Below are 13,092 nucleotides of genomic sequence, written 5' to 3' on the forward strand. Positions count from 1 at the left end.
GCACAACGTGCAGGTTGTGCACACATATGTTTATTGCGGCACTCTTCACAATAGCAAAGACTTGGAACCAACCCAAATGTTCATCAATGACAGACTGGATTAAGAAAATGTGGCACATATATACCAAGGAGTGAACATTCCTTAATCATAAATGAGAATAGTTACCTGTCTGTAGAAAGTAGCACTGAATAAGAATCAGACACCTTCTATAAGCAACGACATTATGTCATTTTCCAGTGGCTAAATAGAACACTATACAGTAAAGAAGTATGTAAGATGGATACAAACACACATACAAAACTGCAAATGTATCTTAATATTGATCAAAAGTTACAATACTCCAAATAATCTTACAGTAGCATTTTTCAATAAAAAGCTCAAAAGTAGGCAGAAGTGAACAATATTGTTTTATAGAATACATTAGAGGTGGAAAAATCATTTTTAAAAGTAGAATGAATTACCATAATCCACTAAGTAGTTTTTAACTCTACATATAAGGAAGAAGGTGGATTGATAAAGGGGCATTAAACAACATATGCAGTGATGGAAATGTTTTATAATTTAGTGTGAAATTTCCAGATGGTGGTAGTTATATGTATGCTTTATTTTGAATTATTTATGATAATATACACTTGTATGTAGTATTTTGAATGTGTTATAGACCTTATGAAAAATAGCCTTTAAAGTGTATAATTAACAACATTTTTGACTAATTGAATGTAATAAATGGAAGCCAAAGTAATTTAGGAAGTTCCCAATCTTCCGGTTTGGATGACTTTTCTGTGTCTCAAAGCTGATGTCTCTTTACTAACAACAGTTTGTTCCACAGTGGAAATTACATCAATTCAAATGTTAGTGTTTACCTTTCACTCAATCTAACTCATCTCAATGCAGTCAGGAGGAATAAAATGAACACTAAAAACAAAATATTATTGTAGTGATAGACTTAAATTTCATACTCTCACAACTGTCAGAGCAGAACATTTTACAGCACTTTGTAGTAAAAGCAAAAACTGTAAATGTTGCTCATGATGTCATGTTTATTTTAAAAATCCCAAAATTTTCTTGGAATAAATTCTTTCTCTTGCCCCATGAAAAACGTAACAAATGACTAAGTTCTAAATGTGATACTAAATACCACATAATATCCCATTAGCAATTATAATTTGCTAAGACTTTGTAGCCTCTTGATGTTTATATTTTGGTTCATCTTCTTCATCTTCCTGTTGTTTCTTATCCAGTCATATTTACAAATTCTTTAAATCCTCAATTCATACAAAAAGCCTGAATTTTGACAACATAATCATTAAAATTGAATATCATGTATGATTACAAATTTATCATTAAATATTTAGAGGTGAATATTGCATATATCTGTGAGAGACAGATACTAGAATAATAGTTTCAGATTATTGGCTAAGTCAAATTAAAGTTAGCTCCTACTGGACTCTAGAAGATGGAAGCAAACATCTCAAGGTAACAATTTCACTACTAAGAAAGTTTCTCAGTTTTTGAGACCATGTCCTCATGGCTATACATAACAGTAATATTCTGATCCAATGTAGGATTTAGGGAAAAATACAAAATTATTTCAAAATAAAAATACGTTGAATGTTTGTAAAAATGTTTTCTTCCTTCACTCTTTGTTTGTTACTTCATTCTTTCCTGTTTTTTTTTTCCTTCCAAAAATATTCACTGGTCACCTAATATGTCCCAGGCATTGCTATAGACCCTGATAAAGCACTGAATAAGACACAGAAATGCCTGTTTTTATGGAGCATATATTTTTGTGAAGATAAGATGAGGGTAACAACAAAGACAATACACGAATAAATCAAAAAGGTAAAAAGCAGTCATAGTAACTTCTACAAGGAAAAGAAGTCAGTAATAGAACAAAAAGCACTGGGTTGCAGAAGAGGGATTTATGTAGATAGAGTGTTCAGGGAAGACCATTCTGTAGCAGGATTTCTACACGAGACCCCAAAGTAGAAAAGCACTTATTCATACATCAGGGGAAAGGTTCTTGGATAAGATCAAAACAAACATATTTGAAAAAGGAAAAAAAAGAAAAAATGCTGCTGTACCAGGATTATGGGGCAAGATGGAGAATGATAGGGAATAAAGTTAGAATTAGTTCGCTCAGGTAAGTCTTGCGTCCTTGGAGAGGTGTTTAGAATATATTCCATGTTAAAAGAGAAAGTGTCAGAGGCTTTTCAGAGATCTTATCTGAATAATGTTTGATTGGACGTCTGATTGTGACTGCTCAGTGGATAATGCATGTGATCAGGGTGGAGGAAAGGTGGAAGCAGGTAGACCGGTTAATAGGCAATTCCGGCAGGGCGCGGTGGCTCACGCCTGTAATCCCAGCACTTTGGGAGGCCGAGGCAGACAGATCACGAGGTCAGGAGATCAAGACCATCCTGGCCAACATAGTGAACCCCTGTCTCTACTGAAATACAAAAAATTAGCCGGGCGTGGTGGGACGCGCCTATAGTCTCGGCTATTCAGGAGGCTGAACCAGGAAAATCACTTGAACCCGGGAGGTGGAGGTTGCAGTGAGCAGAGTTGGCGCCACTGCGCTCCAGTCGGGCCACGACAGTGTGAGACTTCGCAAAAAAAAAAAAAAAAAAAGGCTCTTTCTCCATTTCTGTTACGGATAACAATAGCTAGAGATGGCTAGATGCAGTGGAGAAGGTTAGAAGTATTAGAATTTGGGGGTATATTTTGTGAAGTAGATCAAATGACAATTGGTGATGAATTGATTGTGTGCTGGCATAAAAGAGATGAAAAACTGTAAATGTCGCATTTGAACTGCCCATTAAGTCATGGATAGCATAGTTCATTAACATGTTGTTTACCATAGGTTAAACACAGATGCTTTACTGTTTTGTGACAAAAAGATCCTTGACTACAAAATATGCTTGTTCAGGAAAAAAACCTATTACATTCAAAACTAATACTAACATCATCCTATAGTAGTTGTATAATTGGACTGCAGACTAGGCTGAATGATTGCCATTTCAGTCCTCCCTAGAGTAGTTTTCATTCAGACCTTCTCACCATTAGTCTAAATTATCTATTTTATTTATTGAATTATCAATGTTATTTCAACACAAATTAAGTCCAAGGAAAAACCATCACAAACAAATCAATGTAGTGAGATGAATACTCTGAATACAACAGAATGAAATAGTCTTTGGAAAAGAAAGAAAATTTTTGTAGATTTCACTGATTTCTGCATCAGTATCTGAAAGAAGAAAATAACATATTAGTTTAGTATAATAAAATGACGAAATGACTCCCACTTAAAGCACAATTATTTTTCTTGATTTATGATTTTAATGTTATTTTAAAAAGACTGTATTGAATGATTTTCTACAAATTCATGCTACAAATAAAATATACTTTTAAGAGACTCATCTTGTTTTCTTTTGTCTTCTTGTAGATATTATGCATTCTTGCAACAATTATGTGTACCTGTAACAATTAGTAATGCATTCTCATAATAATTCATTTAAAATGTAATATGAATTCAGTGTTATAATTTATTTGACTGCCTGTATATATTACACATGATGTTTTCTGTGTGGGCACTGGTTTCAGATCAACACTATCTCCTGATATCAAATGATGTGAAGTTCTTTCTCTGCCTTAATAGACTTTTCCCAAGAGGTAGTATTTGTTTTCCTTTACCTCTTGTGAATTGGGTAATTTATATGGCAAAATACTAAATACAAATGACTACAGAATGTATGAAACTATTATGTATATCTAATATCTTGAACTAACTCACTAGCCAATTGTTCATTTTACATAAAAGTAAAATAAATGAAAACCAAAGAATATAGCAATAGTCAAGGTTTAACTAAAAATGGATATCTTTTAGTTTCTTTGGCAATGGCTGCTGTAAAGAGGTATCACCAACAACAATAACTACCATCACATTTGCTTTTCGATTCTACTTTAGCTAATGATGTCACCTCAGAAATAACTTTCATTTGGCTGACAGTCAAAGCCTTGTCATTTATCTTTCTGGTAAACATTAAAATTGGAACATCTTTGAGAAAGGATGAAGGATGAGAACCTGAAATTAAGATGGCCAAATTTCTTGCTTATCCCCTGATCAGATGACTAAGACACAGTGAGTCCAGTTGAGCTGTTTGTTTGTGCCTTTGGGTGGTGCAATGTGGGGACAGGGAGACTTCAGGTCTAAATTGTTTGTTTTCTAAAACAGTAGTTCTTAATATGAGGTAGGATGGTGGCTGAAGCGATAGCACACAGAATAATCTGTGAGAACGTAAACAAAGCCTCTTTCCATGTATAGTCCTACCCTCTTTCCCATGTTAAAGGTTTTTACCTATATTAACTACTGTTAATTTAGAATCTTCAAGTCATAATCAATTTGGATCAATTTAAGGAGGAACTCGCAGGTTGTTCAAAAGTAGCCTGAGTTCCTTACACAAGACATGAGTTAATAGTTTGAAAGTTTCTGAGGCACAAACTACCAGTGCGTCTCTAAGCTCCACTTTCTCATTTTTATGTAGTAAAAAACATAATACATTCCCAGGTAGCTTCTGATTATGAGATGTAACCTCTTTATCTGTAATTTCTAAATTATATTATCACATATGACTTACAGAAATGAACCCATGGTACTCTTCTAGAGAATTTCACTGATTTGCCTAGAAAACAAATAAAAAGATCTTTTCATAAACAATCAAATGTACTTTATTTCATAGTATTGGGCCTATCTTTTCGAAATAATGTTTCTTCTCTAAGAAGTTGTGTTCTGCTGATCTCTTCTTAACATGTTTAAAATATTCTATACTGCTACTAGATTTAGCTTTCTGAAACAGAGTACTGGTTGAATCACTCCTCTCAGTGAAGGTCTCTAATAAATTGCTTTGGCTACAGGATAAAATCCAAAGTATTGAGTAGTGTTTTCAAGGTCCCTTCTTATCAGGTTCTATTTCTTTTTATCTTCACTTTCTATCATTTCCTTCTACTCTCATGTGAACCCTGAGCTACACGTATATATATACAGTATCCATAATACCCCGGCAGATGGAAAGTGCTTGTGTCAAATCTGCTGAATGAACGTGTTTAATGTGTGAAGCATTGGAGAACAAGCCTCGCTCATCATACCTCTCTAGAGAAGCTGCAAACACCATTGAATGTAACCCACTGGTGAATATCTTAAAAGAAAAACAGTTCTTATCTCCTAGGAAACAACTACTAGAGCTTTCCAAGTGGTGGCAATGTGCTGCACAAATAATTCATTGGTGGATTTAAGCTTCCATTTGTTTTTAGCCTCTTGCCAGGGTTCAGAGTATCTTCTATATATTTCAGAATCATGGTTTCCCTTTGGTAAAATAGTCTAATTCCTTGGGTCATATCTGCTAAAATTTAGGGACTAGGTGCTTCTTAAATTTTTTTATATGAAAACAATTGTTTTTCTAAAAGTTTAGTAAACTTCACTAAAGCTAAAGTTCAAGATGAGTAATAGAAACTGCATTTACTCTCTTGCTCAAAACAAAAATAATGTGCAAACATGAGAAGAAAAATGAAAAGGAACAATTTTTCAAGATCTAACTATCAGGTTGTGTAAAACAGTGATCACTAAGAGACAGGAAGCAAGGTAGTTGTTCTCTATGATTGTCCTATCATACTGCCTCGAGTGAGTTTCCACAGCTTGGTGCAAGAGAAAACACACACACACACACACACAGAGACAGAGAGACAGACAGAGAGAGACAGAGAGAGAGAGAGAGAGAGAGAGAGACAGAGAGAGAGAGTCTCCCAGGAGATTCTCTGAGTTAAGTAGATGGAGCTGGGACTCCAGGAAGGTCAAGATAGCTGACATTTACAGGCAGAGTACCTGATGGGAAAACAGGGCACAAAGATGTAGATATAAAGATCTAGACATTGTGTGTTCTCACTTATAAATGGGAGCTAAGCATTGAACACACATGTACATAAATATAGGAACAATGAACACTGTGGTCTACTAGAAGGTGGTGGTTAGGGCTGGGTTATGAAACTACCTCTTGGGTAGTGTGCTCACTATCATAGAGAAGGGATTCATTCTCTAAACCTCTGCATCACACCATATCCCCATGTAACAAATCTGCATATGTACCCCATGTAACCCCTGTATCTAAAATAAAAGCTGATATTTTTTAAAACAGGATACCCTCACATTTCAATTGAATATTGATTAATTATGTGAAGATACTACCTGAGGTCAGGTAGAGAACTACCTGAAAGGACAGAATAGAACAACAATTGGTACTCACATAGAGCAGGAGAAAGTTCCTCATCCCACCAGCCAGAGTGAAAAACCACAAAATTCACAGGACATAAGTTTGAGCACTCGGAATGGTTTGATCTCAATAAAGGAAAAATTAGCCTTGGCTAAAAACATTTATCTGTTCCTGTTTGATAAAGTGTAAAAGCATACTAACCTAATAGCATTCCAGAATAAAACTCATGAATATGTATGTCCATACACACATATATGTGTATACTACATATACACATTATATACACATGGTGTATGTTATAGATATAATAATATGTGTGTACAATGTATACAGGGCCCCAGGAGGAGGAGGGTATGTAGGCACATATACATGTGCATGTGTATGTGTAAAGATATGTTAAAAAACTTAATGCTTTCCCCTAATATTAGGAACAGAGCAGGGATGTCCATCTAATCACTTTTATTTGACATTGTACTAGATGTTTAAGCCATTATAGAATGCTATAAGTAAATAAATGTATCCAGTTTGGAAGCTAAAATCTGTTTAACAGATGAATGGGTACATAAATTACGGTGTATCTGTATAATAAAATAATAATCTGCAAAGAACCAAACTGTTAGTAAACACAACTTCATGGATAAATCTCTAAAAGTGAATGATGTCTGACACAAGAGTACATACAATATTATTCCACTTACATAAAATTCTAGAAAATGCAAACCAATTTAGTGACAAAAAATAGCCCAGGAATGGAAGGATGGGGAATGTGGGATTACAGAGGAACAGGAGGAAACTGTTGACTGTGGTAGATACATTCCCCATCCTGGTAATTCTTTTCATGAGTGTATACTTATGTCAAAACATATCTAAGTATGCACTTTAAATATGTGTAGTTTGTGGTATGTCAATTGTATCTCAATAAAGCTGTTCAAAATATCTAAGTTGATATAGGTTTGCTTGGGGAGTAGTTTTTTTTTTCCCTTCTACAAATCTCATTTCTCATACATTATAGTGGTAAGATATAAGCAACCTACCTGGTGAAGAGAGGGAGAAGGGTGAGGTTCTGGGGCAGCAGGCTTGGCTGTAGCAGGTTCAGCTGGTGAAGGTGAATCTGCAGCGGGCTCAGCTCCAATAGGTGCCTCCGCAGCAGGCTCCGCTGCAACAGGTGCCTCTGCAGCGGGCTCAGCTCCAACAGGTGCCTCTGCAGCAGTCTCAGCTGCAATAGGTGCCTCTGCAGCAGTCTCAGCTGCAACAGGTGCCTCTGCAGCAGGCTCAGCTGCAATAAGTGCCTCTGCAGCAGGCTCAGCTGCAACAGGGGCTTCTGCAGCAGGCTCAGCTGCTACAGGTGTGGCTGTAGGAGGTGCAGCTGCAGCAGGCTCAGCTGCAATAGGTGGGGCAGCGGGTGCTGCAGCTGCTGAAAAAATCCTTGAAGGAGGGACAAAGGGAAAATCCCTAGGAGGGAGCAGAGGAACATTCAACCGAGTAGCTAAGGGAAAACCAGGGATGTGATAGACATAGCGGAATCCAGGAGCAGTTAGAATCCAGGGATATGGAGGTAACCGGGTGTCAGTGTAAGTATTTCCAGGGTAATTGGGGACTGTATTCACTGGGGGATAGTAAAGAGGAGGTGGCAAATTCCGTATCCCGTAAGGAATATTCAGAGATGGATGAAGTGGGTGATGATAGTCATTGTAATCCTAAAGGAGAAACAAAGAAGTCGAAGTTGATTGTATTTGTCCTGTCTATATATTACTTATGGTACAACTGTGATGATATATGATAAGTAATGATATTTTGAAAGAATTCCAATCTCTTCTCTTTCTTAAAGCTAGTGTACTTCCATATTTTTGAAGTAAGAAGTAATAATCTCTTAAGAAAATTGAATTAACTCCAACTGAAGAGGAAATATTTTGTGTTTAAGCAAATAAGAGCGTTATTGTCCACAGAATATGCTAACCTAGGTCAGGACAAAGATAGAAGGAAAGCACTCACACTTTTAGGATTGATAGAGGATTGTGAGATTAGTAGCTCCAGGCCTTCTTCTCTGCACCCTCCGTTGTCTTTCCCACTGCCCTCAGCACTCTCTGTGCCTCTAAAGTGTCCACTGAAGCCTCTGATTCATTATTCCTCTTCCAGGTGTCCCATATTCCAGACTTATCTTTCTCAACTTCCTACCTCTCCTTGTCAATGCTTCCTTTCCTTTAACACTGTACATCTTAAATTTTCATTAAGAGGGTGAGCAGATTGGGAGGCCGAGGCAGAAGGATCACGAGGTCAAGAGATCGAGACCATCCTGGCCAACATGGTGAAACTCCGTCTCTACTAAAAATACAAAAAAAGTGACTGGGTGTGGTGGCGGGCACCTGTAGTCCCAGCTACTCGGGAGGCAGAAACAGGAGAATTGTTTGAACCTGGGAGCCAGAGGTTGCAGTGAACTGAGATCAGGCCACTGCACTCCAGTGGCAACAGAGCGAGACTCTGTCTTTAAAAACAAAACAAAACAAAACAAATAAAAATAAATGAATAAATAAATAAATAAATAAGACGGTGAGCAGACCGGAGGTGGATGTTGTTAATGTTATTGTATATAATATAATTATATATAGTAATATACAATACTGAGAAGTTTCCTATTAAATGTAGGTTGTTCCTCAGGGTCTTTGAGATATTCTAAGGTTTTTCTTGATGGAAGTTCTATGATTTATTTTTTGAAGTATAAAATAAGTACCTTCTCTGTGCCGTCTCTGTGCTAGGTATTTGGATACTACATACTGGAAAAACAGTCAAGGTTTCTTTCTTATGTCTGGGATGCTACATTCCCCAGCCAGTCAAGTGTCTTAATTAACATTTAATTTTTTTCCAATTTTAGGTAGGTTTCCTGAATTACTGAGTTAAATTTTTCTCATGAGTCATATTGCCAGAGACCCTTGAGGTATGATATACATACATAATTAATGTATGTATGTCCCCAGGTGTTCATAGAGACAAATATCAATTATTTGTATTGTGGATAATAGAACCCTAGAATCTGAGGACTTAAATATTAACTCATAAGAAATTCAAAATAAGATCTAATACAGTTTCTATTTTAAAACACTATTTTCAAAAGATTTCCACTCCTTTGTTATATGTCTGATCATTGTTGGTCAAAAGTGTGCACATCATAGATTATGTCTCTTGGGCTTTCTTTGCTAGAGTGTCATGTTGATTTATGGCATACTTGTGGATGGGTATAAGTGTAATTTTCTTAGTACTCTTCCATTACCAGAAATTGAGGCGCAAGTAACAAAGAACTGAAAAAAAATCTAACATCAGTTAATCAGTATGTGCTTTGGTCTCATAGGGATAATTTATGGGTATTTCCTGCAGAGAAATCATCTAACTCATTGGGATACACTCGTCCTGCTAGTGGTTCCTAGCTTGAAGATACACACCTGAATATATGGCTGGCCCACTACTTCATGCTTTCTTTTGCTCTAACCCTTCATGCAGACAGAGCATCTCCAGATTCATCACTAAGTTTGTTCAAGTAAACTTAGGATATATTGATAATGTATTTTAGAGGCATGAGGGGGAAAACCTCGTCACAGCAAAAAATCTCTTACGCTGCAAAGGGAGTGCACTTAATGCTTCCGCTCATTAAAAAGACTAAAGACCTTTTGCTGAATATGTTGAACACAAACATATTCCATAAAATTTTCTATCAAATCAGAAGAGTTTAATAGCACTATTATTTTAAGAGCAATAGCAGTCATTAAATTTCATTGTAAAGGAATCAGAGTTTTAAAATGTAAAATTTATTTTAAGATAAAAACAAATATACTTGCATGTAAAGAAAAAAAAAGTTTTACCTCATCATTGAAGGGGAACCGTCTCTAAAAGAAAGGAAAATATATTTTAATGTGGTTACGTATTTGAAAACATCTGTACCCACATTTCCATATTGCTGAAAAATTTGCAAAGTTTAACAATACTTATAGTTAACTTTCTTAAAATTTGAGTCACTGGTATGAATGTTTTTAATCATCGTCATCATTATCATTATATGGTTTTGACTGAAACAATTTCCTCAGGGAGTTTTACTTTGGCTGGATGGATTTTGGTTTGTAATACTCAACATGTATAGAAATCTTTATTATCTGAAAGATCATTCAGCTCTCATTCATATCTCTGATTTTACTATTCACTTTTTACCTCCCAGGTTTTGTCTGTAGTGTGTGTGTGTGTGTGTGTGTGTGTGTGTGCATCCGTGTGGTAAAGAGTAGTCTTTGTGCTGGGCGCGGTGGCTCACGCCTGTAAACCCAGCACTTTGGGAGGCCAAGGCGGGCAGATCACAATGTTAGGAGATCGAGACCATCCTGACTAACAAGGTGAAACCTCGTCTCTACCAAAAATACAAAAAATTAGCCGGGCTACTTGGAAGGCTGAGGCAGGAGAATAGCGTGAACTCGAAGGCTGAGTTTGCAGTGAGCCGAGGTCACACCACTGCACTCCAGCCTGGGCGACAGAGCGGAACTCCATCTCAAAAAAAAAAAAAAAAAAAAAAAAAAAAAGAGTGGTCTTTGCCACCTCATCACAGTACCAGAAGGACCACATATCCATTTGTTTTCCAATGAAGCTTCAATATGGTTTGTGAATTGACCACAGATTATGAACTACAGAATAAAAATAAAAAGTAGTACAGGAAAATCATAATTTGTTATTTTAATAATCGGAGCTTAATTTATCTAATTTTAGGGAACAAAAACAATAGTTTAACATTTGGACAGCATGGTAATAACATCAATAGTAAATAGTATCATGTAGCAGTTGAGTTTCTACCATACCTGAGGTACTCTGCTAAGCACTTTATATAATTATCTTATAAAATCTTTAAAACAATTTTATGGTATAGGTGTTATTATTTTCTCCATTTAAAAAGAGATAATATTTAGCATAGTCACTGGCTAGGATTAAGAATTTGAATCAGATTTGTCTTACACCAGAATTTCATCTACTTACATTACACTGAAGGCCATTACATTGCACTATATTACTTTACATTCCACTAAAGGTATGATGTGCATTTACTTCTATTCCATCAAGTATCCCTAATGTCTGTACATATATACCTCCAGCAATGGCACTTCACAGCCATAGGAAGCCCAATCCAGCATTCTATAATTTGAAGAGATAAACTCTGTTAAGATAATCTACATGGGATCCTGCTTTTCTATAACTTTTCTGCCTCCAGCCTCCTACATTTCTGAACTCACCTCCTTTCTTTGCTGTTTATCAATTTTCAGATATTACAACTTTATTATTTTAATTTCTAAATTTTCCTTTGAAAAGTCTGACACTACAAATCTCATGTCCATCTATGTCTCTTTGCTGCTTTTTTATAAACACTATAGTAACTTTATCATAAGCACAAATCCCTATCAACAATTATTGAATGGTTATACAATTGCTACAATTTTGGAAGTCCTTTTACTTACCTTCCTTGCAAAAGCAACACATACAATGCAGGCCCAAAGGAGAAGCTTCATTTTGATTGACCTTACGAATATTAATACTATAAATTTATTGTTTTAGAAAATATGCACTATTTTTTAAATTATATTTTTCTTCTTTTAGAGAGAAACAAAAGAATACATCGCTTTGTTAGTCTGTCTAGGTAGACCCTTAACAGAATAGTTGGCCCTGCTATTTAACTATTGTCTGTATGATTCAACATGAATATCACTAAAGCCAAAATATATATATATTAGCAGATACCATTCAACAGTTAATTGACTTCTAACTAAAATGTCTGAAAGTAAATGTCAACTCATTTAGCTCCCCAGGGACACATTTTGCAATTAATTTATCTTGGAGGTCTCACCAGGAAATAAAATTGCTTAAATGTCACCATTCTATGGGTGCTTCTTAATATTTTGTTTTTGTGAATTCAGTGTGAGATTGATATCACCTACTTAGAAAAATTTGTAATCTTAAACTTGATCATAACTTTTTTTCTCTATTTCTGAAGAATAGTGGAGAAGCCATATTCTCAGGTATGTGTCTTGATTAGGTTCAATTTTGTTCAAAGAACTTAAAACCATTCTCCAATGGATTGATTATTAAAGTTTATGGCTTCATACTTCTTCAAAAACAAAATAGCTCCACTTGTACCAAAAAATTGCATATACAAGGACATTTATAGCATTATTTAGAATCTCATAATATGAAAAATATAAAATCCCAACAAGAAGTTTTATTAAGAATAATAATATTAGGTTCATGATATACTTCTAAGTGAATATTTAAATGTTAAATATTGCAAAGATAAGCCATAAAGTGAAAAAAATCATGTCCTTTTCAGTAACATGAATACAGTTGGAGGCCATTGTCATAAGTAAATTAATAATGGAGGAAGAGAAAACCAAATATTCATGTTCTCCCTTATAATTGGGAGCTAAACATCAAGTACATGTGGATGTAAAGATGGCAACATGAGAGACTGGGGAATACTAGTGGTGGGAGGGAGGAGAGGAAGTGGGCTGAAAAACTACTTATTGGGTACTATGCTCAATACCTGGGTGAAGGGATCCATCCTTACCCCAAACCTCAGCATCATGCAATATACCCGTGTAACAAACCTGCACATGTAGCCCCTGAATCCAAAATAGAAGTTAACATTATAAAACAAATAAATAAATAAAAATAAACAACTAAAACAGCAAATAGATTAAAGAATAATATTCCTACTCTAGAGACTTGTAGCACTGTAGGAAGAGCACCAACTTTATATATGACAGAAAACTAATTTAAAATAAAAAATTATGGAGTAGATAAGAACATAAGTATT

At 35.5% G+C, this 13,092-nt stretch overlaps 1 protein-coding gene across 1 annotated transcript; it reads right to left on the reverse strand.

The window, feature by feature from the left end:
- Positions 1-932: 932 nt before the first annotated feature.
- Positions 933-11,928, reverse strand: PRR27 (proline rich 27). Its single transcript, XM_033215986.1, has 6 exons — positions 11,741-11,928; positions 10,115-10,138; positions 7,553-7,960; positions 7,298-7,462; positions 4,638-4,682; positions 933-3,247 (listed from the first exon to the last, which is right to left on the reverse strand). Exons 1-5 carry the CDS (start codon positions 11,789-11,791, stop codon positions 4,671-4,673), a joined length of 660 nt encoding a protein of 219 aa, XP_033071877.1. The 5' UTR covers positions 11,792-11,928; the 3' UTR covers positions 933-3,247; positions 4,638-4,670.
- Between the last annotated feature and the right edge of the window lie 1,164 nt (positions 11,929-13,092).

Source organism: Trachypithecus francoisi, unplaced genomic scaffold (assembly GCF_009764315.1).
Source record: "Trachypithecus francoisi isolate TF-2019V2 unplaced genomic scaffold, Tfra_2.0 Lachesis_group1, whole genome shotgun sequence".
NCBI lineage: Eukaryota > Metazoa > Chordata > Mammalia > Primates > Cercopithecidae > Trachypithecus > Trachypithecus francoisi.